The following is a 21,993-nucleotide window of genomic DNA, read 5'->3' as shown; positions in this document are numbered from 1 at the left end:
GTCAGCTGCCAGGTAGTGGTAATGTACAGAAAGTAAAAAGCTCTACTTCCAGGGAAAGAAGAGTTTGTGTAGATTTTGTCATAACAGCCTGTGTTTTTGCAGTGAGGTCCTGGGATCCACCACTGCTGCTGCACGAGTGCAGATTAGCTGAACACCATGATGCAACCCTAGGTTAAGCAAATCAAGATCCCTTCAAAATAACGTGGGGGCTCCAGTGTGTGACCCTGCTCAGAAAGGTCATGCCAGTTTGAATTTTCTGGTCCAAAACCTAGAATCCTACCTCTTTGGTCTTTCTAGAGGCACCTGTGACCTTGCCTGTTGAGCACCATTGTACTCCTGGGTGTGCAGAAATTCAACTATCAGGAAGGTTTTCTTTAAACACCAGAGTGACAAAAGAGACTAAAACCAAATGCTTTGTATCCAGCCCACTGAAGATTTCATGTTAACAAGAAGGAACACAGAGCAGGGAAGGTGCATTTTATTCAGATAAGGTTTTTAATAAAATGTACATAAGTTTTCAGCTCTAACATTTCTTCATCAAGACTCTCAGAAACATAGCAGAATCACACCTGGAGTGCAACAGGACTCCAACAGTCTGCCAGTCAGAGGTGTTTCCAACACCATTCTGATTTCACCCGAATAAAAATGGGATTTGAATGAAGCTCTGGTCTTACAATACACAGCCTACAGTTGCACAGAGATTATATTCTCAGTTATCTGACATGTCCAACTGAGGCTTTCTGTGACATTAAGGGTGTCTTTCACTATCTTAATCAATGCTTAGTGCAATCTGCCTCATTCAGATCCACTGGATATTTTCTCATCAGGCTTCCTCAGCCAGATCATCATCTACCCTCCCTATACCTGCATAAGATTTTCTTTTTCTTTCTTTCTTGATTGGGAGGGGGAAGTAATCAGCGATTACCCCTCCAATTTCACAGGTGGCAAGTTTATATTTATTGTAACAGTAGAGCATTTACAGTACATACAACAAAAACTAAAGGCCATCGTTTAGCAGGATCACCACCACAGCTGATCATAATTCAGGAATGTGTTTCAAAAGCAGAACAAGATTACACAGTGAAAATATCGAGAGCAAATATACTTTGGAGTCTTTGAGTGTTCTAAAAAGGGCTGGATTTAAATAAAACCCCAAACAATAACCAACTCTCCAACATGACAATCTTTGGTGGAAGCTGAATTAATGTAACGGATTCCCACTTTGGGATAACTGAAAGTCTCACAGTTATAGCGAGCCCACTCAGTATAAACTTGCTATATTAAATGTAGCTGAAAACATGCCCTGCTACAGTGTTTCGGGATTGGTCACATGGGTTTCTTGCAAGTTTAGGATCTTCTGTGTGCTCCATGCATACTGTAGATTGCAGATTGAGTGCACGCTGGCTTCAAGAGAATAAGATTGTAAACTCAACACTTATCACATATACCATAGTACTGAGCTGGCCGGAAGGGAGAGCAGATGCAATTACGAGTCTCGGAAATAGAGCAATAAGATAAAGAAGATGCAGGCTAATATGAAAGCAGCTCTTATGGCTATGATCATTGTAAAAATGCAAAGGGAGTGAGATGCACAGAGCGGAGCTGATTGCCTGGCCTGAATTTGTGTGTGCAGAAGCTTTGATTAAGCCTTTCCAAAGGAAAGGATTTAACCAAAAACTCAAATTTAAATTGGCAGCGAACTGGGAAACGACACCACCACATCCACAGTTGAGAATTACAGAAGCGGAAGATTGTCACAGGAGTGACTGGTATTTGTCAGCACAGCAGGATGAAATGATATTTGAGTTTTTTCTGTGCCGTGACTGCATTTGGAAAGGGGGACAACCAGGAGCAATCTTATGTTATTTGTGGTATAACACTTGTAGTATATTTAATATCAAGGTGGGGAAGGGAGTGGGAGGAATGAGAATCAGAACAAAAATGGCCTCCCCTCATTCTACTGCTGCTATCATGAAGGGAGGAGTTTTCTCCTCCTTCCTAGAAAGTTAGTTAGGAACAGCCACTGAACTGCATAGCTTAGAGAGAGTGCCTTGCTCTGCAGTTGCTTAAGACCAACCAGGAAGTTCACCAAGATCCTGTTTTGTGCAGATGGGCCCCTAAATGAGTGACCTTGATGGGATTCCAGGCAGGCATAGTCTGCATCGATCCAATTGTGAGACTGGAAGGGGTACTATTTTCAAAAGCACCATGTAGCTTAGGAGACTACGGTCCTTGAAATTCAATGGGTCTTGGTTGCTTCTGAAAAAGGATCTTTATCATTTTTGACCAGTGCCAAAACTGAAAACCGATTGCTTCAATTTTAATATCTACCAGGAAGTGGCAGAAATAAGAAATTTAATAGAACTTTTTAAGTTGTGCTTATGTTCAGAAAAGTGATTTAAATTGCATTTGTATTGTGTAGCTCTAACAAACAGTAAAAAAGTCAAAGCCTTTTGAAATCAAGATTGCCAAAAAACCCAGAAGCTCCATAGTACAGTCTGCCACGTGCATTAAAAACAGTGAACTTTAGATTGTATAGGGAGATCACAACTCCATTTTTTATTGGTCAGGTTGAGGTTGTCGTGCTGGCAACTTGAGAGGTGGGGGCAGGGAAAAGAGTTGATCTGGAAAAAATATCAGATTAACAGGGCAATGAGATGTAATTTTCAGAGGTTTCTGATCATAAGAAAAATTCCAGTACTTGGTAGACTGAGCAAAATAAACTCATCTGAACAGAGTGCTCCTATACATAGTTAAACTATTCACCTGTTGGGTTTACTAGGAGGATTGTTAGTTTCTTGTGCACAATTTTAACTTGCTTTTCATAAAAACTGCCAACATCCTGGTTGGAAAATTCAATCCATAACAAACATACATAAAAAAATTGAGGAAAATACTCTCAGCTGTCAAAACTACTGTACATTTCCCATTCTCCCTTTCTATCCTGCCTGGCAGTGTAAGATAGCTAGATCTGAACTACTTGCAATTCAGATCTTCATTATGGACACTAATTGGCAAGAAAGCAAGGAGCTGGATCCTAGCAGGAGTCTGAAGGTTTTGCCAATACTTTTCTGTCAGTACTTTTCACAAAAAGTCAAGCATTCCAAGTAACAGACATTAGAGCAACAGAGCTCTGTAGTAACTTTTTCAAGTCAAAAAAATGACACATACATATAAACAAAAAAAACAAAAACAAAAAAAAAAAAAAAGAGAGAGAAGGACCTAGGTTTGGGAATCCAGTTATCAGAGACAATGAGTCCAGTTCTCATTCCATTTATGCTGGTGTAACTATTTCTATGGAGTGGCTCCTCATTTACACCATATTCAGTCCCACAGTATCTAGATTTCTCCTTCCTTCCCTCCACTACCTCACCAAGTGAAATTAACAGTTCAGAGCAAAGTTCTGTCTCCAGGTTCCGCAAGTGACCATAACAGGGGATTGCAAAAGTGCAAGGACGAATCTGGGCCCGAATACTAAGCCTCATCTGTATGCCTTGTATTTCACAGTTTGACATCGCAGATGTTCCAGGCATTCCATATTCATCTATTCCAGCAGTAACGCATTTGATAAGTTATGTTTTTGTTTTTAAAAACCAACAAACCAAGCTACCCACACAAAAACTGTATCCTCAGTTTAGTTGGGAAAAAATGTTATTTCCAAGAAACTCAGAAATGGGCCTACAGTACTTCCATTTTCTAGGATGGCTGACAGGGTCCGCTACCACCACAGAGCTACAAAATCTAACTTGAAATGTAATGGACAAGCAGCAGGAAGTTGCCCACCTTTTTTTAAAAAAAAAAAAAAAAAAGGTTTTACTTAACCTGAGCTAGGCTAACCATGTCACTAACCACCAGCAATCTATGCTCCTTATTTTCAAGAATTCTTCCCTCCTCTACCTGAGTATTAAACACATCAGGTCAAGTTCTTTATCCTTGGTTACATTCATACAGCCCTGCTGAAGTCAGAGCTGCACCAGTCCACCAGCAAAATGTGGATCGTGTCACTCTGACTGCAGTATGGGTTGGTCAGGGGAAGACCAACAGTGTTTCATTAATCCTCTCTCATTTGGTGGCAGACAAGTTTGCTCTAATTCTCTCTCCCTGGCTGTGATGTTAACAGTGAGCTGTAGGACTAAATGTTTTGCTCTGCATAGCAAAGATTTGCTCATATGTAGTTTCAATGTGCATTCTATGTTTCTTGAGCAGTTATTTGGGCACCTGGGAGCTCAACGTCATAGGTCTGAGTTTTTGCAAAGCAGTTTCCCGTGAGACTGGAAAGTCTCATGTTTACGTGACTGGACCGGATTCTACACTCAGTTACACCAGCTTTATACTCCTGAGAGACTGCTGGATTTACAAGTCACGCCCTGATTGACATCAGTGAGAGAGGAGAACCCCCGCTACATACTCCATTCAATAAAGCTAAAGGACAACAGTTTCTAGGAGGACGTGTCCATCTTGTAAGATGGCAGAACCTAACACCAGTCCCACACCATCTATTGACAAACTTTTAAAACTTCACCAAACCAACCCTGCCCTAAGCCCAGAGAATTCAAGGAGATCTTGCGAGTGTAACCAAGGGCAGAATTTTCCCTTCGTTTTCAGTGCAAAGCTCTAGGCGATTTATTATTAAGTTGTCAAATTAAATTGGGAACAAAGTCATAGCTACACTTTTAAGAGTTGGCTCCAGAGACTACTGAAGTCAACGGGACTGTCCATTGACTTCAAATAGACATTGGATCACGTCCTTAGAAAATGAGACTGTCATGGAGACCTTCCCGAGATCGTCCTCTTCTAGGATGTTCACTAGGAGAGTGGCTTCTCTGGATACGCCAGATGACATTTTTAAAAAAAGGGACAGCACTATTAATGGTCAGCAGCCAAAAGCATCTGACGTTTAGAAGTGTTTTCTGGGGTGAAATAGCTTGAAAAACCATGGATTTGGCAGTGACTGTTTTGCTACCTGGTACTTGCCATTAAATATGAACGCTCATTAATCAAGGATACTTGCCTTTTTCCTTCCCTTGCGAAAAGACACAGGAGCAGACTAACAATTCCTAAGGAGGTCAACTGTACCCCTGCTCAGCCACCAACAGTAACATGACAAATATTGCAATTAACTTCCACACTAAACAACTACATTTTCCTCTAAACTCAAGTGTGATACACTAACATTTTAAATTCTATTATAAAATACTAAGCAACTGTCCTTTTCCTTAGTAACACAGTGAGATCATAGTATTTCTGGAGTGTAGCCAAATGTGACAGGAAGAATGTGTCTGAAAGATTGCTTTGCTGATACTTCCATACATACATACCTAGGACCTGATCACAAAGAGCTGATCCAAAGCTCATTGAAGTCTTTCCATTGACTTCAACCGGTTTTGGATCAGGCCCAAAGAAAGATATACATTTTCATGTATTACACCTGCAGGCAGTGAAAATTGCCTGTTACATCTGCAATGAGTGAGAACTTCTTATAGGCAAGAAGGCCAATACAAGGCCTAAGCAATAACTTAAAACAGGACTTCCATGGTGCGTAGATCTCATGGTCGGACTAGTGGCACGTGTCCATTTTACTCCACGTGCATATGAGATAGAGATAGAGAGATCTCTCTCTCTCTCCACACACACACACACACACACACACACACAGTTCATGAAGTTGCCAATCTACAGCTCCTGGCTTTGTGATGACATTGATTAACAGTTGGGAAGAGTTGTCCTTTGGTCTCTTCCAGAATTCCCCGTGGTAAGAAAAAAAAAAAAATCATGACAACCTTTCTACTTCAAACTCAGTTCTCCTCCAGAACATTAGCTTGTCCTGATTGATCTGCTCTGGCATCTTAAGTGTATGCTAGTATTAATGATAATTCATTTTATCCCCAATCGATTTCCCCCCACTGAAGCCAGAAAATATCAAATTTTACTGGTTTAAATAAGAATCTAAATAGTATTGGGGAAAAATAGCAACTAAAAAAGGATGGGAAAAACCTCTAGAGCCTGGAATTCAATATCCTGAAACTATCTAACATAACTTAAAATGGTTCAACTAAATATCACCGCAACTGGAGTTTTGAACAAAAATATATATTGCTATGGTTGCTTGTTTCAACTAACAGATTGAAGGTCCTGTGAGAAATGCATATCCCTCATTTCTCTCAGACTGTTTAAGGCTTTTGCCTTCCTGGTTTGGAAGGAAAGGGTGCTGAAGCAAATGGGTCAACACTGGGTAGCTCTTTAGTCCTGGAAGACAGAGAAGCAATAGAGACAGATCCTGCGATAGCCTGTTTGTTGGTCTGAGAAACCACTTTGTATGCTGCTATGGGTTGGACTTCCAGACCCTGCCCATCTTCCGGACTGTAGTGACGGGAATACTTTGATAGAGACTGTGGACGGAAAGACTTACTAACCATTGAACCCAAGACGGCTTCTTGGGGGAGTGCCTGTCCTTGGTTTTTATCATTAGGAATGCCACAAAGATCTTTAAATATAGCTTTGGGAGAAATGCCTTCTTGGGTTTCCCCTGGTCTTATGGAATGAGACGGAAGGTTGGCTGACTGAATAAACCCTACCACAGAGTATTGAGCTCTAGCTGAGACAGACAAGCCGCATGTTCCTGTATCCAAGTTTTGGAACTTGGAGTTATCTACATGTTGGACATCACCAGTTTGACCTAGGAAAGAGGCTGGAGAGTGAGGCTCCTTAGAAATGTTATGAGAAGTCAACTCTTCCAAGCTCTTCTTTTTTGTGAAAGGGGCACTTAGGAATACATCTGCCTCTTCTGGCTGCCTGACAGGCACATTGTTCTTGGAGATGAAGGGAGCTTTGGTAAAAATGTCCAACTCATCATGCACTATTCTTGAGCTTCTGAAAGGAGCCGTGGCAAAGACATCTGGCTCATTGAAAATCTCTTCGGAGTGCTGCTGAAAGGCTGTAAACAGAGCTTTCCCCATGCCCTTCTGGGAAGGCTGGGGCTTGGAATCTTCTTTGGAAGCCACATATCTTTCCTTGAGTGTCGTTTGCAACTTACTGGACTCCTCTTCTTCTTCTGAGTCCATAAGTAAAGGCCTGGACCCACTACAATCCAAGATGTCCACCTCATGGTCTGTCCCCTCCCCCTCACTGCTGTGGAAAGAACTGTTGCTTGAAGGCCCATCTCTTGCAAAGTAATCGGATTCTGAATTGTGCTGAGTTTTCACTTCAAGCATCTCAGGCTGGCCTTTGTACAGAGGAAGTCCATCGATAGCAGCAGGCAGTTTACGGTGCTCAGTGGTTAGGACAGAATATACAACTTGTTCCCTCTGCAAACCTAGAAGACCAAAACAAAACAAGAGCATTACTCAAAGGGCTAGATCCATGTAGTCAAACACAAAAGAAACTTAACCACATCAGAAACGTTATGATGTTCAAATTTATCTGCCACACATGGAAAATGAGAAAAAATAAAATAAAATGAACATCAGGCAAGGCATTCACAGCACACAAACTGGAAAAAAATTAAGCACTTCCTCACAATTAAGGACACCACAAGTACATGTTAAAAAGAGATGGAAGATGTTAGATAAGCAGACATTCCAATTCAACATTCCCTCCTAACAACCTTCTATGAGGATCTTTTCTATAGGTCATCCACAAGAACCATAACCTACGTGGTTTTTCATTTCAGAAAACTGCTGTCTAGAGTGAAGTACTAGTGAATGGATAGGTCTTGATAAAAATCAACACTGCCTATTGACATAACAGCCCCCTACATGCAAATAGCAGTAGAGTAGAATCTAGATTTTACAAATACCAATCTTACAAATGACTTCTTATATGAACCATCTTTCTGATGGGGAGGGGGAAAAAATCATAACAAAAAATGTCAGTGAAGAACAAGTTGACATCATTCATATTCTGACGCATTCAGCGCCTTGCAAATCACTTTGCAGTGGCTTGAAGAACAAGAAAAAAACAACAATGTGGTGCACCAGACTGCAACTTATGCACCATACCTATTGCAAAGTTGAGATCTTCAATTTTACGAACTCTTGGATTTTATGAATGCCTCAATTCCAAATTAGTTAATCAAATAGGGGTTCTACTGTATACTGTTTGGCATTTTTTAAAGATTTAATTTTTTTCTGTGAGCCAGCTCCCAGAAATAAAAGTGGCATTGCACTTAGGGCATGTAAAACAGACACACTGACATCCCTTACTGTGAAAGTAGTAGATGTTTTAAAAGAAATAGAATTTGTTTCCTTTAGCAAGGTATCCTACAGGATTTTGTATCCAATCCAGTAATTTTCACAATGGTACTCAAGCCATTGCAAAAAACAGTCAGTTAAATTTAAACAACCCTATATAATGATTACAAATGAAATATCTAACACGATACTAATTGACTAGCTTGATTCTAGGTGTTAGCAAGATATTACTAATAAGGAAGAAGTGGAGGCTTCCTATCCTGCTGTTCTCTAGTTACAGAAGCCCAAGAGTTGGCTTGTTTTTGCCTTATGAATCACACAGACAGTTATCAGAATACAAGATATATCTTACCTTCAAAGAACTATTAGCAGGTTAGAAGTATGTCATTGGACTCATGTTAGCAAGAGGATAGGAAAAAGGCACATGAAAAACTAAGCAGTATAGATTCCAGACAAAAAGATTTGGGTTTTGGTAGGTGATATTCATCGAGCAATAGGACAGAAAGATGCACGAACACTTCCTTTTGCTTTAAGCAAAACATCTCGCAGTTTTGCAAACGTGCATCACCACCCACCTCCTGCATATATTAAATATGCAAACACACACTGAACTTCAGGGCATAACAGATAATATATTACACCAATTTCTCAATTAAAGACAATACTCAGATAAACATCCAAATGATTGTTTATTGGGAAACTATTCACTTAAAATACATTACACTGTAAAGTAAAACACTGTAGATATAGGTGAGCATTTTATAAGATACTGTACAAAAATACTGTCTTCCTTCTCTGAAGCATATGTTGTCAGGAATGATTTAAACTTAAATACTAATCTCAGTTCGACTACAGTAACAAAAAGGTCTAATTATCCATATAGATTTTTTTTTCCTCCTTCCAAGAGGTTGACTATGTATTTACTGAGTGCCCAAACTGGGTGCTATTGTGTGATTTTTAAAGCAGCAGCTGACAAAGACCAAGACTTGCAGAAGCATTACATTGGAACATGATTTGGTACAGAAAAATGAGGACCATGAGCATGTATCATCACAGATGTAACATACATGCAAATTACGCTATAATTAAGGTTATAATGCAAGCTATTCAATATTTCACTAGACCACTATTTCACTAGACAAATCATTTTACCAGAATTATGATTTTTCCTACAAGGTTATCTGCATAATAAGCTTGTATCTATAATGATTATGTACAGAGTATATCTATAAAAAGGTAGAGACAGGAGGGAAAACAGGTTCAACCTAATTTAAGCACCAATCAGTTAAGGACAGTAGCAGCACCCATCTGAACAAAATATGGAGACAGCACCGGATAGGTACATTGCCAAGGTTATGAAGTTAGGATAATTTGTTCCAAGACATTCTGCTCTCTGCCCTTGTTAGCTTCAGCCAGGCAAAGCAGCTGTTCTGTGGCAGCTATTTCAAACTATGGGCTGTCAGGGCAGCTGCAGTTTGTGCATGTGCCCTGTGCACGGCTTTCAGCCTATGCCAGACCAGTGGCTCTGCGCTAGGCCCACATGCTGCAGAGACGCATGCAAGGGATGTAGAAGTTCTCCTGGGTAGCCACCGCACCTTCCACTCCTCAATACCTCACACTTAGGCTTAAGTGTGGACAGCCTTGTATATTTGGGAGCGAAATTCACCCCCTGCAGAAGACCAGGTCAAGGCCTCTGCATCATTTAGTGAGAGTTCAGTGCCCAAAACAGTGCTTACACTGTGCCAAGATCTTGTGCTGGCCTCTTGCTCAGGGACCAGTTTCACCCTGAGCCTATGTAATAGGCCTAGAAAGTACTACAAGTAGAGCATACTAAAGATTTTCAAGACAAACAAATGTGTATAGGTGTGCCACTTGAGATGCCATGTGTTGACAGAAGTGGAGTTCTATTCAAGTGTACAGTGGTTGCCATCAGAATCTCAACATTTGCCAATGGTTACCAGACCAGTACCTATGCTACCACACTTGTTTCCTATTCTAACAAAGTGCGGGAAACTTGGCTCCCCTACACTATTATGAGTTAACGTTCCTCTGATACTAGCTATTCTTTTTTAAATGGCCAACCACTGTATTCTAGCATATTGCTATCATATGACAAAGAAAGATGAGCAGAAATGCAGCAAAGTATACAAGTTTGAGGTGCCATCTTTGCTTAGTTGGGACAATGCTGTCCAAGAGATGGGCCAGCCACCCCTCAGTGTAACTTCTGATGGTTCAATGTTTTTACAAGGTAATTAACCTTTTAGTTGTGAGGGCGATATTAATAGAGAAGGACAAAGTTCAACCATCATTAGTCACCAAGGGAAAATTTCCTGCATCTTTTCCTGAAAGAAGAAAGGGTACTGCTACAAAATTCTCTCTTAAAAAAAAAAAAAAAAAAGAAGGTGCCACAATCACTTGGCCCCACAATGGATTCAACATTGTGGAAAGATCCAGGCCCACGTTGTTCTAAATTCTCTGGTTCTCTCAGTGCATTTCACCAGCACTAAGAGAAGAGTAAAGGATTAGTTACAAGAGTAGCTTGTGCACCAGTCCCATAACTAACTAAACTGCCAAGCTTTTTAGAAATATTTAGGTGCGTGTCCTTTTGACAGGGGCAGTAGGCCAATGGGTTTGTTCTGACAGATATATAAAAACTATTTAAGTGAGTTAAAAAAAATAGGGAGATAGGATAAAGTTACAGACTCTGAAGTGCTCAAGATCTGCATGAAGGTGGTGTAAAAGTTAACAAGCAATCCTGTGACAGGAATATGAAGACAGTTATATTTGGTCCAAGCCCCAACTTTTGCCGTTGATTAGTTTGGAGGAGCATGCAATGTAAACATTAGTGCAAGTGGATCCTTTAATTTACTCCTATAGATAGTGTCCAACAATTCCCATCCCAGGTCAAAGGGAGACCAATGTGACTGATGCACTCGAGGGAAGGAGATTTCTATTTTAAAAAAGGATACCAGCCATTTCATTCTATGTTATGGGTGAAGTGTGGAAAGGACCATTCCACAAACAGCTGTGGTTATAACGTAAAAAGGCAGGCTTAGTGAAACTACGACAGCGCTGCTAGCTTGGAAATCCTGCCCATTCTATTTTATGGCACCGTTTCCAATCACTATCAGTAAGCAAGCTACAGGATGCTTTGTTGTACTTTATGAACAAACAGAACATCCACAATGGTCACACATTGGTTTCTTGGCATCATCTATAGGCCCAGTTACCAACCTCGATAAAGTTGTGCAAGAATGGGATGCACACAACCTCTCTTTGTTGGGAAATAATACTCTAACACTTTAGCATGCCAAGAAATATTAACATTGCCAATGGGCAGCTTCCCTTTGGTTATCCGATCAGAAAAATGGTCCATACATGTAAAGTTAGAATATTTCTAAGCATGCTCATGACTAATAGTTGAAGACTTTATTCCTTAAAATGTTTACATAAGATAGAACTTTGTTTAGATAATTTTCCCCCTTGTATACAATACTTGGTAGAATTTTTTTTAGAGTCAAACATTGTAGACCTCTATCTCAATATAACGCTGTCCTTGGGAGCCAAAAATAATCTTACCACGTTATAGGTGAAACTGCGTTATATCGAACTTGCTTTGATCCGCCAGAGTGCGCAGCACCTCCCCCCAGAACTGCTTTACCACGTTATATCCGAATTCGTGTTATATCGGGGTAGAGGTGTACTAAAGAAAACACTCGCAAAGAACATTGACTTGCTTTACCTTCTTCAGAGAGAAGGTAAATATTAAAAATATACATCCTGGGATAGATCAGGATCTGTGCAATGCTGCAGTGTAGAATACTCACAACAAACAGATGTAGTTCACATTGCTACAGTAAGTAGACACAAAAATTTTTTTTTAAAAAAATCAACTCTGTGATAACTGCTGCTTTGAGACTTTAGTTTGCATAGATTAACAACATATAAAACCTGTAATAACCTTAATGCTTATAGTGGGTGAGAGGGAAGAGACAGCTTGTTACAGGTTAGAATATCAACACTTGAACGGGTTTCTTCTTTTTATGAACATTGTGCAATAATTGCAAGCTACTAGAATAATTAATGCAAGAAAACAAAAAACACACACACTGAACTGCTTTTGCTGTTGGCTATGAGGGCTGATCCAATACACATTCAAGTCAATGGGAAACTTTCCATTGACTTTAAAGGACCCTGGATCAGGCCCTACAATTAGAACCTTTGAAAATACAGGTATTGCCGGAGAGGAGGTTGCCTTTCCATGGAGTAATTCTGCTCATTTTGTCCCAAACATTTTATCTAGACGAAGCCATAAAGATCCTATCATCTGATGTTGACTGGGTAAGACTAATACAATGCTTGGAACATATGGCTATTGGCTAGGTTTATTTGTGACCTTAAAATTAAATAAATAAATAAAAAGTAATCAATGCTTCCCTTATTCACCTTCATTGAGGAGATGGTGGATTCTTCCCTTCTACTTGAATGCCCATCAAGATTAAAAATAAGGAAGCAGTAATCATAATCAATACCTAGCTCATACATAGCACTTTTGATCTGTAGATCTCAAATGACTTTACAAAAAGAGGCCAGTACCATTTCCCCCCCATTTTACACATGGAGAAGCTTAAACACAGAGGGGTGAAGTGAGCTGACCAGGGTCACTCAGCAAGCCAGTAGCAGAGCTGGGAATAGAATCCAGCTCTTCTGAGGACCAGTTCATTGCTGTATCCTCTAGGCCACACTACCCCGAAGATAATGATTTGTCTCTCCTCTATTTGGCATCTTGTGGAACCATTTATTCCCATGCACAGTGAGTAAAAGCAGGTATAAAACATTCTGATTAGGTAGAGTTTTATTCCCACTTTACACACGTTTAAGTTACACTAGTAGCGGAGAACCAAGCCTACTCAGATTGTGTATCTGAGGAGTCTAAATTGTCTCAGCTTTATCTAAAAAGAAGTTTTATTCACATAGTTCAGGTTTAAAGAATGGTTTGGGATTGCTTCAGAGGAACACCCGGCTGATTTAGTATGGGGAAATCTCATTCTGGTGGAGCAGACTAGCACAAGGCCTATCCACCACTCCAGTCCTTAAAAAAATAAAATAAAAAATAAAAATTAATAGAGGGCTTACGTGGTGCACAAGATTTGTGCACGCCCTTTGCACACAAGTGAATTTAATCCCATGTGTGAAACAGCTGGCCTCAATCTATAAGGAACACTTCTAACCTCATTATTCCAAAACTCAGTTTTCTGCTCAGATGAAGTGGTTGTAAGATGCAGTGCCCACACTTTGATGCAAAGTTGCTACATGATTAATTTGGATTGATTATCTCCATCACACATCTCTCAAAACATCCCTTCCTTTTATACCCAGATTTGCCACACCCCAAGGCTGATTTCTTATGAATTCCTTCCACAATTAAAAAAAACAAACAAAAAAAACCACACCCAGGATATTTATTTACCAAAAATGCCGCTGAAGAAAATTAATCCAAGTCTTGAATGTTTGTGCTTTATTCCAAGTGTGTGTCCCTCTTTTTTGAGGTCTGCAGCTTACAGGCTTCACATTTGGGGTTTACCAGTGCACCCCTCAACTTTCTAACTTCACCGGGGCCACTCATTTCTGATCTTGTATTCCAGTGATGCAGCCTTTTCAAATGGCTTTACAGAAAAACTGTTTTAGGGAGAGCTAGCTCCTGGCTGGTTGTGGAGAAGGGGGGCGGGGGGTCTTCCTCACTCCAGTTAAAATAGGTTTTTTAAACAGTGGCAGGATCATCAGTAGAAGTCCCCTCCACACAATAGCTAGGATTTGCTGGAACCGTCACATGCACATTGCAGTGTGTCATTATAGAGCCCAGAAGTTCTGACACAGTCACTTTTGCCACTGAAAGACACTCCCACCCAATTTTGATCAATTGTTTTGTGGGGCTCAAAGTTTAACTCTTTGCCAATTTGTGCAGTAACTTGGAAATCCACAAATAAATCCTGCTCCTGATGCGATAATGAAGATTGCAAAGTCCTATATTTGCCTACGCATCTGAAGAAGTGAGCTGTAGCCCACGAAAACTTATGCTGAAATAAATTCATTAGACTATAAGGTGCCACAAGTATTCCTATTCTTTTTGCGGATACAGACTAACACGGCTGCTACTCTGACACTTGAAAAGGGAGTTGCTCTGACTTTTGTATGGTGGCTGCATTTGAAAGTATAAAATCCTGGTACGAGCATCCATTAAGGTACCGAGGAAACTAATGTCAAGAACTGCACTAGTGACCCAAGGACATGAGTCGTTATATGAATTATAATGCATGTACTAGAAGAAAAAGGAGAATCATTTGGTGTCACTTCACTCAGCATAGATTTCTACCCATTTTGGGACAACAGATGGAGGAAAAAACCTTGGAGGAGATAGATAAGCATTTGACTTGTCCCCCTTCTTAATTCCATGACTATAACAGAACATATTTATGGTGGCTAGTAAACTTGTATTCTTATGCCACTCAGGGGACCAAAAAATTCTTTGACATAGAAACTGGATGACGGTTCACTCTGTGCCTTTCCTTCTTCCTAGCAATTTTCACACTTCTTCCCAGTTGGGCAGTTTATACCATGTGAACCTAATGTTTGGAGGCTGACAGGTGTATCTCCATATTTAAAAAACAAAAAAAAACAAAAAACACCATTTCGTAGAACTTGAAAGGTCATTGAGGTCAGTCCTCTGCCTTCTGAACAGGACCAAGTGTTGTGCCTGACAGATTTTTGCCTCAGATCCCTAAATGGCCCCCTCAAGGATTGAACTCACGGCCTTGGGTTTAGCAGGCCAATGCTCAAACCACTGAGCTATCCCTCCCCCATTTTAGCAATTTTTTAAAAATTAATCCCCTCATCTCCTTTAAAGAAACTCAAGTCTTCATACTTCACTTGCATTTTCCATTCCACACATCTCTTCTGTAACATTTCCTTAACAATCAGTGTCAAGTCTTTTCTTATGAGCTGAGTCTAAATCAGACAGTTCTGTAAAGGATTATGCTTCCATTGTATTGCATTGCCCTCCCAAATCCATGAATAGCTATAATAAAAAGGACATACACCTCTGATTATTTAATAGCATTATTCCAAAACAACCCGGTGCTTTTATAATGTTGATTCTAGAACACTTGAACAAACTATTAGATTTAAAAATCTTAAACATTCTTTAAAAGTACTTTAATTCACAGAAATCTCTTGGTTTCTAATATACAGTAGATGGTTACTTTTTTTTAAAATCCATTCTCTTTTCATGTATTTTCAGTATCTGGTTATACAATAACTTTCTATCTAGAGCTTTGTCATGTTCTCCAGTCCAATTTGCTTGCTTTAAGAATAAAAAAAAAAAACACAAACAAAAAATAAAAATAAAATTCTATTGACAATTTTACTAAGATCATTTCCATAGTTCTCTCTTGTAAAGCTTCTTCTGGAAAGTGCAGTATTACACATGTAATGATACAACACACTTAAGCAATACTTTTATTATGAAGTGTAGATTTTAAAAGAAGATTAACAGAGAACAGACAATTGATGGTTAGTTCTATTTACAGAATTTGTTAAACTAAATGTTGGTGTGTGTGGGGGGGAAATAGTGGGAAAACTGGAAATAGGAGATAAATGCTCACAGACTTTAAATGTCTTTCCCTCTCAAGGAGAGGTCAATATATCTATAATTTAGTCATTCATACTTTCGCACATGAGAATCTGCACTTGTACTAATACGGCTACATACACATACACAAGGTTAGCAGTAAGCTAGTAATTATTCCACTACAGAGGAAGAGTTCTTTTATTCAGGAAGAATTTTCAAATATATGATAGGAATGCTGGACTTTAAGATCATAAGCCAATGAAAACAAGTTTAGCGTATCCAGTTAGTTGACAAACTAAGCATGTCAAGGTAAAAAGAAAAAAGGTAAATGCCATCAAATTGTATCTAGCTTGTCAGCACTCATTTCCAACTGTTTGAGGAGAGTGCATGCTTGTTCTGCAAAGACTGAAGATCTGAATAAAGTTTACAGTAACTTGTCTACTGAAAAATGGTTCCATACTTAACTATGTTGCACTATATGTAGTTACAAGGGAAAGAGGAAAACCCAGAACAGATACGAGACATTTGACTAAAACCCAGGTTAAGAAAAAACAACTGTTGGACAATTTGGTTTGTACACAATTTACAGCTTGTTTTTTTTTTTAAATCTAAACACACATACATACACGCACGCACACAAAAATAACAGGAAAATACATCCGCTGCTCCCACATTGCCCTTTTCGGCCAACAGTTCATTCAGTATAAAGACACTACAGCCATACTCACATGTATTTGGTTCTCAATTTTGAAATATTTCACTTGGGGTCATTTTTGTTGTGTTAACATTTGGGGGTTGTTTTTTTTTTTTGTTTGTTTTTTTTGAGAAAGCATAATCTGTTCATAAGCAGGATCATTTTAGAGGGGGTGTGGAAAACCCTCTCAATTTACATGATAACCATATTTACTGTGCAGCTCCACTGCCGCAAAACCCAATTTATTCCCCCCCCCCCCGAAGCATATATTGCCAATTTAAAAACCCATCTTCTCCTAATTTGTCTCCTACCTAGGAGATGAACAGCGCTAGTGATTTTGTGTGTCCTTTCCTTTTGCCCATTTGTCGGAAATCCTCTCTTCTCCCCTCAAAGGTTAAACACATGTTAGCACTCTAGCCTAAGGAAAACGAAATATCCGTTGTATGACATTTCTAGCAAGGATCATACATAGGCTACAATTAACTAATTAATTTACAGTTAAGCTTTCGGTGGAGCTATGTGTAAATCTCAGTAGAGCGGATAATGATGAGTAGTGTTTCCTTTAGACATATGCTAGTCAAGACAAGTGCATAAGGAACCATAGCAGATTGTACCAGGGATGAGCTGAAGGACAGACTATGAGAATAGGTGGGACAGAAATAGAATCCATTCTTGGGCCAGGGATGGGAACATGGGGGTTGTCTCCTACTGTTTGCAGATTTTTTTATTTTTTTTTTTAAATAAAACCCCAAAAAACCTGAAGGTTAACTCCTCTGGAAATGAAAATGTAGATAAGGTACGTTACAGAAACTGCGTCTGCTACTGGGTCACTGCTACAGGTCTATGAGCTGATCCACCAGCAGTAAAGACCTGGCTAGGTTGGGAAGACTGGATTCAGAGCTTCCACTGTTGTTTCTAGAATGCCCACCTGAAAGGGTGAGAGATAGGAATTCAGTATTGCTCAGGACAGACAGGTTAGTTTCAGATGTTCAAGCACAAGCAAAGAAAGAATAACCAGAAAAAGCAACTTTAAGCTGAGCTAAGCTATTCTATGTTACAGGTTCTACGGTATGCAGTGTGTCAGTGGCAAGGATATTAGAGGAGACAAGGTGCGTCAGGCAATATATCTTTTATTGGACTGACTTCTATAGGTGAAGGAGAAAAGGTAGCAGCCACTGCCAAGATATACACAAAATAAGGCCTTCATGGAAAAAAGTCTAACAGAGAACTATCAGAATCAAATCAATGGGATTCTATGGGATTTTTAATTAAATTATACACTTCTATAAGATGGGTTAAAAATTCTACAGAACAGATATTTTCAAGTGACAGAAGTCTAGAACAGAGGAGTAATTTCTACAAGACACCATTAAGTCATTTACAGCCATTTCATAGGCTTTTTAAGTGATCCTGTAAAACCCCCATAGCATTTATATCATTCGCTATAGAAAGACTCCCTTTATTTAGGGTCGGCATTGCAAAAGCACTCAGCATTGGCCGACCTCTGCTTTCATTCAAGTCAGCAGTGAACCTTCCATTGACTTCACATGGGAGCAGAGCAGACTTAAACCCAGGTTGAGGGCTTTTGAAAAATCCCCCCCTAAATGCCTTAGGATTTTTCCTAATGAGGGTCCTTCTTTGAAAGAAAATATTAGCAGCAAAGCAGGCATGCAGTACACTCCATGCTATGCAAGACAGGATATATGGGAATTGCAAGAGGCAAGGGTTCCACTGCCAAAAAAAGAGTAATGGATCATGTTATAAAAATCTGTTCTTTCACCAGGAACTTCAGAAACATCTTCACTGCAGTCAGACTGCAGAAACAAGTCATATTTGACAGGAGTTGTTAAAAAAAAAAGCCGTCTGCCTCTGTCCCTAAGAAGCTCATTAATTAAGCATCATTCACCTAATTTTATTTTTAAAGGGACAATGCCTCTTAATAGCTACATCCTTATATGAGGCTGAACCATGGTCTGTAGATAGGATGATAACATGAACATACAAGGCTGGAACTCAAATAGACAGGAAGGCCGCGAAGTCCTAATGACTGAGGCTGGAATTTTCAGGAGTGCCTTATGGCACATCCATGGGCAACTTACCAGTGACGTCAATAGGCACTGGATCTGGGCCTTAAAAAGTAAAGTTACATCATATAATCTAGCCATGGAAATGTTTGGGTAAGTTAGTCAATACCGCCTCATGGCAGGGCATGGGACGTGTGGCTGACTCCTGGGATGACAAGATGTTTGAATTACTAAATGTTTACATACATTGTCCTGTCTCAGCAGTTCTCAACCAATGGGGCACAGTAAGCCTTCTAATTCATGATGGTGGGGCAGCCAGGCCAAATTGGAGTGAGAGTGGCATTGTGACCAAGTGGTAAATGAATCTCTCTCAGTACTGTATTATCCTCTCTCATTGGGCCCAATTCTCCTCCCCGCCAAGTTTGAAAATCAGGAGTAACCTAAAAGACAATGCAGCAAGACAAACTGGTATAAGCCAGAGGAGAATTGGGCTCACTGATAACTAAGGAGATATGGTTTCCGTGTAGTTTATGTGTACGTCTTAGCATGACTGCCCAATAAACTGGTTGCCATCATGTGTGTTCTTTTTAAAAATCCTGGCTTACCTTGTGAATTTTTGGATATCAACACTGGGATAGGGTCAAACTCATCTTCTGCCACCTTTTCAGAGCCCTCAGGAACATCAAAGCCTGATATCAGATTAGTATCTTCTGCAGTGTAAAGGGGAAACGCAGGTAAAGAAGCAAAGATAGCAGAAAAAGCATGTTAGAATTGCCAAAAACGTTAGGGTTTTTTTTTGTTTTTGTTTTTAAGTGGTTAAAAAGCAAGAATTTAAATAAAAAGTTGAAATAAAGTTGATAAGTCTAAGACAATAATAGGTGAAGAGAAACTCAAAAGCAATAAAAACAAAAACCAAACCCAGAACATACACGCACATACTCAGCTGAGCCAATTAATGAGAACCAACATAAAATTTGGCCAACCCAATGCTTTAGCAGTCAGTACGTTTCCTAGCTACGCTAGGAACATGGGTTTGAGGTTACACTGGCACATTGCATGGCCACCAAGGACAGGGGGGTTAGGGGTGAAGGCAAACAGGAATGAAAATATTCTTTTGCATCTTATGTTCTTATTCTCTAACACTTGTACAGTTCCAGAGAACAGTCTACCTCTTTGGTCATGGGACCACATATATAAAGGGAGATTTTGAAGAGAAAGATGGCAGCGTGGCACAAGGGAAGTGTACAAAAGGTCCAAGACCAATTAATCAGATGAGCTGATACATGAGTTATTGCCCATGGGAAAGGCGGCAAAATAAGGGCTTGAAATTAATGGGAGTTAGGTGGCTAAACTTCTTAGGGATTTTTTGAAAATCCCACTAAATTCCTCTCTGCTTCTTTAACTAACTAAGTGCCTTGGAAAATCTGGTCCTCAGACCTTATGTAAAGCATATTCCCTCACTATGGCTCACGGAATAAGAGTAAATAGGTACTGTTGACCAGAAGCATTCCCCCAACTCAGATACAAAAAAAAAAATCCCTTTAGATGAAGCTGATAGATATCCTACTAGATTTTGGCTGTGCAGGTGAAGGAAACCCTGTGAAACACATAGCTCTTAGGAAGATAAGGGGAAAGCCACACATTTCTACAGAATGAACATGCAGACAGGCTAGGATCATGCAAGTGGGCTTTATGGCCTGGCTCAGAAGTCTTGTGTTCTTCAGCAATCAGACAAATAGCTTAGCACCTTTTTGAGCCAACCGATGTTCTTTTCTGCTCTATCCATAATTGTTGATAGCTTTGAGACAACAGAAGTTTGTAATACTTTTAGCCATCTACAGCTGTAGCCATTAAGGGAAGATTGTTGAAATGTGCACTCATTTTAGGCATCTTCAAGATAAGAAAAATGCAAGCAAGTATATACTTTTGGATGTGTTACGTTAAGAGATGCATTTTCTCTTCAACTCACTGTTTCAGCTATGTGTAGTAATAACACACACTATTCTGTCACAGTCTTTCCCATCCCACACATCCGGGATTCAGTTTTTTGTTGAGTAAATGCAAAGTAATGACAACCAAGACTTGAGGGGCTCTAATTTACAGCCTAAGAAACACAATATAACCTAGCAACACACATGAATTTTCTAATGTAACTTGCTGAATAAGATACAGTGGTTTGGAGAGATCAGCAGCTCATTTCTGGATATTATTGTTATTGATATAAGCATCCACTCCATTTTTTTTAATCTTTAAGTTTATCAAAAGTTCCCTAGAGCCAATAGCTGATGCAATTAAGGCGCCTTTGTAGTATCAATGACATCTTGCGGCACTGGAGTTCCACAGGCTGATTATTCTTTTGCACACAGTGCACAATTAGCCAGTGCAACTTATTGCCACAGGACTCACTGAAGTAAAGAACTTGGAAGGATTTAAAAAAAAAATAAATAAAAAAAGGGTTGGACAGCTATATGGATAAGGAGATTATCCAGAGCTGCTGCTGCTAACAAAGATTTTGTACAAAAGCCACAGACAAGAGTTTTGGAAAAGATATAAACCTTGTGTGTCCAATAAACCTTGAAAGGGAAAGTGAGATTTCCATGTTTGCCCTCGAGGCAATGGAAATAGTGGGAAATCGGGCAGAATTCTCTCAATTCATTCTCTCATTTCTCATTGAAGTTCAACATTTTGAGCTTCCATTTTGCTGAGTTGCATCACACAATAGCAGCCAGTGAACATACATTTCAAGCCATTTACTCAGAATAAAGTGGCATGGAAGTTTACTGTTGCAATGAGTAATTAGGAGAATTGCTTGTTTAAACCCAAAAGCTTTATGAAAAATGCAATCCCATTTTAAAATGCCATTGACTGTAAAAATTGACTACAAACTATTTCTACTGCACTTCCTCTAGGGACTGAACATTTTCTGTTGCCATAGGGATGCTTATCAACTGAGCTAAATAAACCTCAGCATGAACAGACACTCAGAGGTCTAATCCAGATTAGTATTCACTCTTTGGGCCTGTCTTTTCAATGCAATAAATGAAGGAAAAACCCATGTAGAGAGGTATTTACCATCCAAGATATATGCAAATAAAATGTGGAGTGTAACTCATTGCCTGGCATTTTTCTAATAGCTCGAGATGTTACAGTGATCGCTTCAGCACAGAGCAGGAAAATGGAAGATCACAGCAGGAAAAGTACATTTTAAAACCTGTGCTCGAAGCTCTGAACTGATGAGCGATGGTGAAACATCTCAGATCCAATTACACCGAGGACCTAATTTTTCACCCCCACAGGACTTCACTGGAGTGGTGGATAGTGAGCAACTTTGGTGTGTGTGTGGGTGGGGCGGGGGGAATCAAGCCTCATGTATATTCAGATCCTAGCACAGATGGTAAGTGAAACATGCACGGTCTTGCACAACACAACAAGAGCAGAGCTGGAAACAGAACCCAGGTC

At 39.7% G+C, this 21,993-nt stretch overlaps 1 protein-coding gene across 1 annotated transcript in view; it reads right to left on the bottom strand.

Annotated features, from left to right (window-relative positions):
* Positions 1–476: 476 nt before the first annotated feature.
* The window catches only part of AAK1 (AP2 associated kinase 1), a 135,320-nt gene continuing 113,803 nt past the window's right edge, over positions 477–21,993 (bottom strand). The window contains exon 16 of the mRNA XM_075062005.1: positions 477–7,312. Coding sequence (XP_074918106.1) covers positions 6,171–7,312 — 1,142 coding nt within the window. The 3' untranslated portion in view covers positions 477–6,170. The remainder of the gene's footprint in view (positions 7,313–21,993) is intronic.

Source organism: Chelonoidis abingdonii, chromosome 2 (genome assembly GCF_003597395.2).
Source record: "Chelonoidis abingdonii isolate Lonesome George chromosome 2, CheloAbing_2.0, whole genome shotgun sequence".
NCBI classification, from domain to species: domain Eukaryota; kingdom Metazoa; phylum Chordata; order Testudines; family Testudinidae; genus Chelonoidis; species Chelonoidis abingdonii.
The sequence above is the reverse complement of the archived record's forward strand: the minus strand, read 5'-3'. Positions and strand labels throughout refer to the sequence as shown.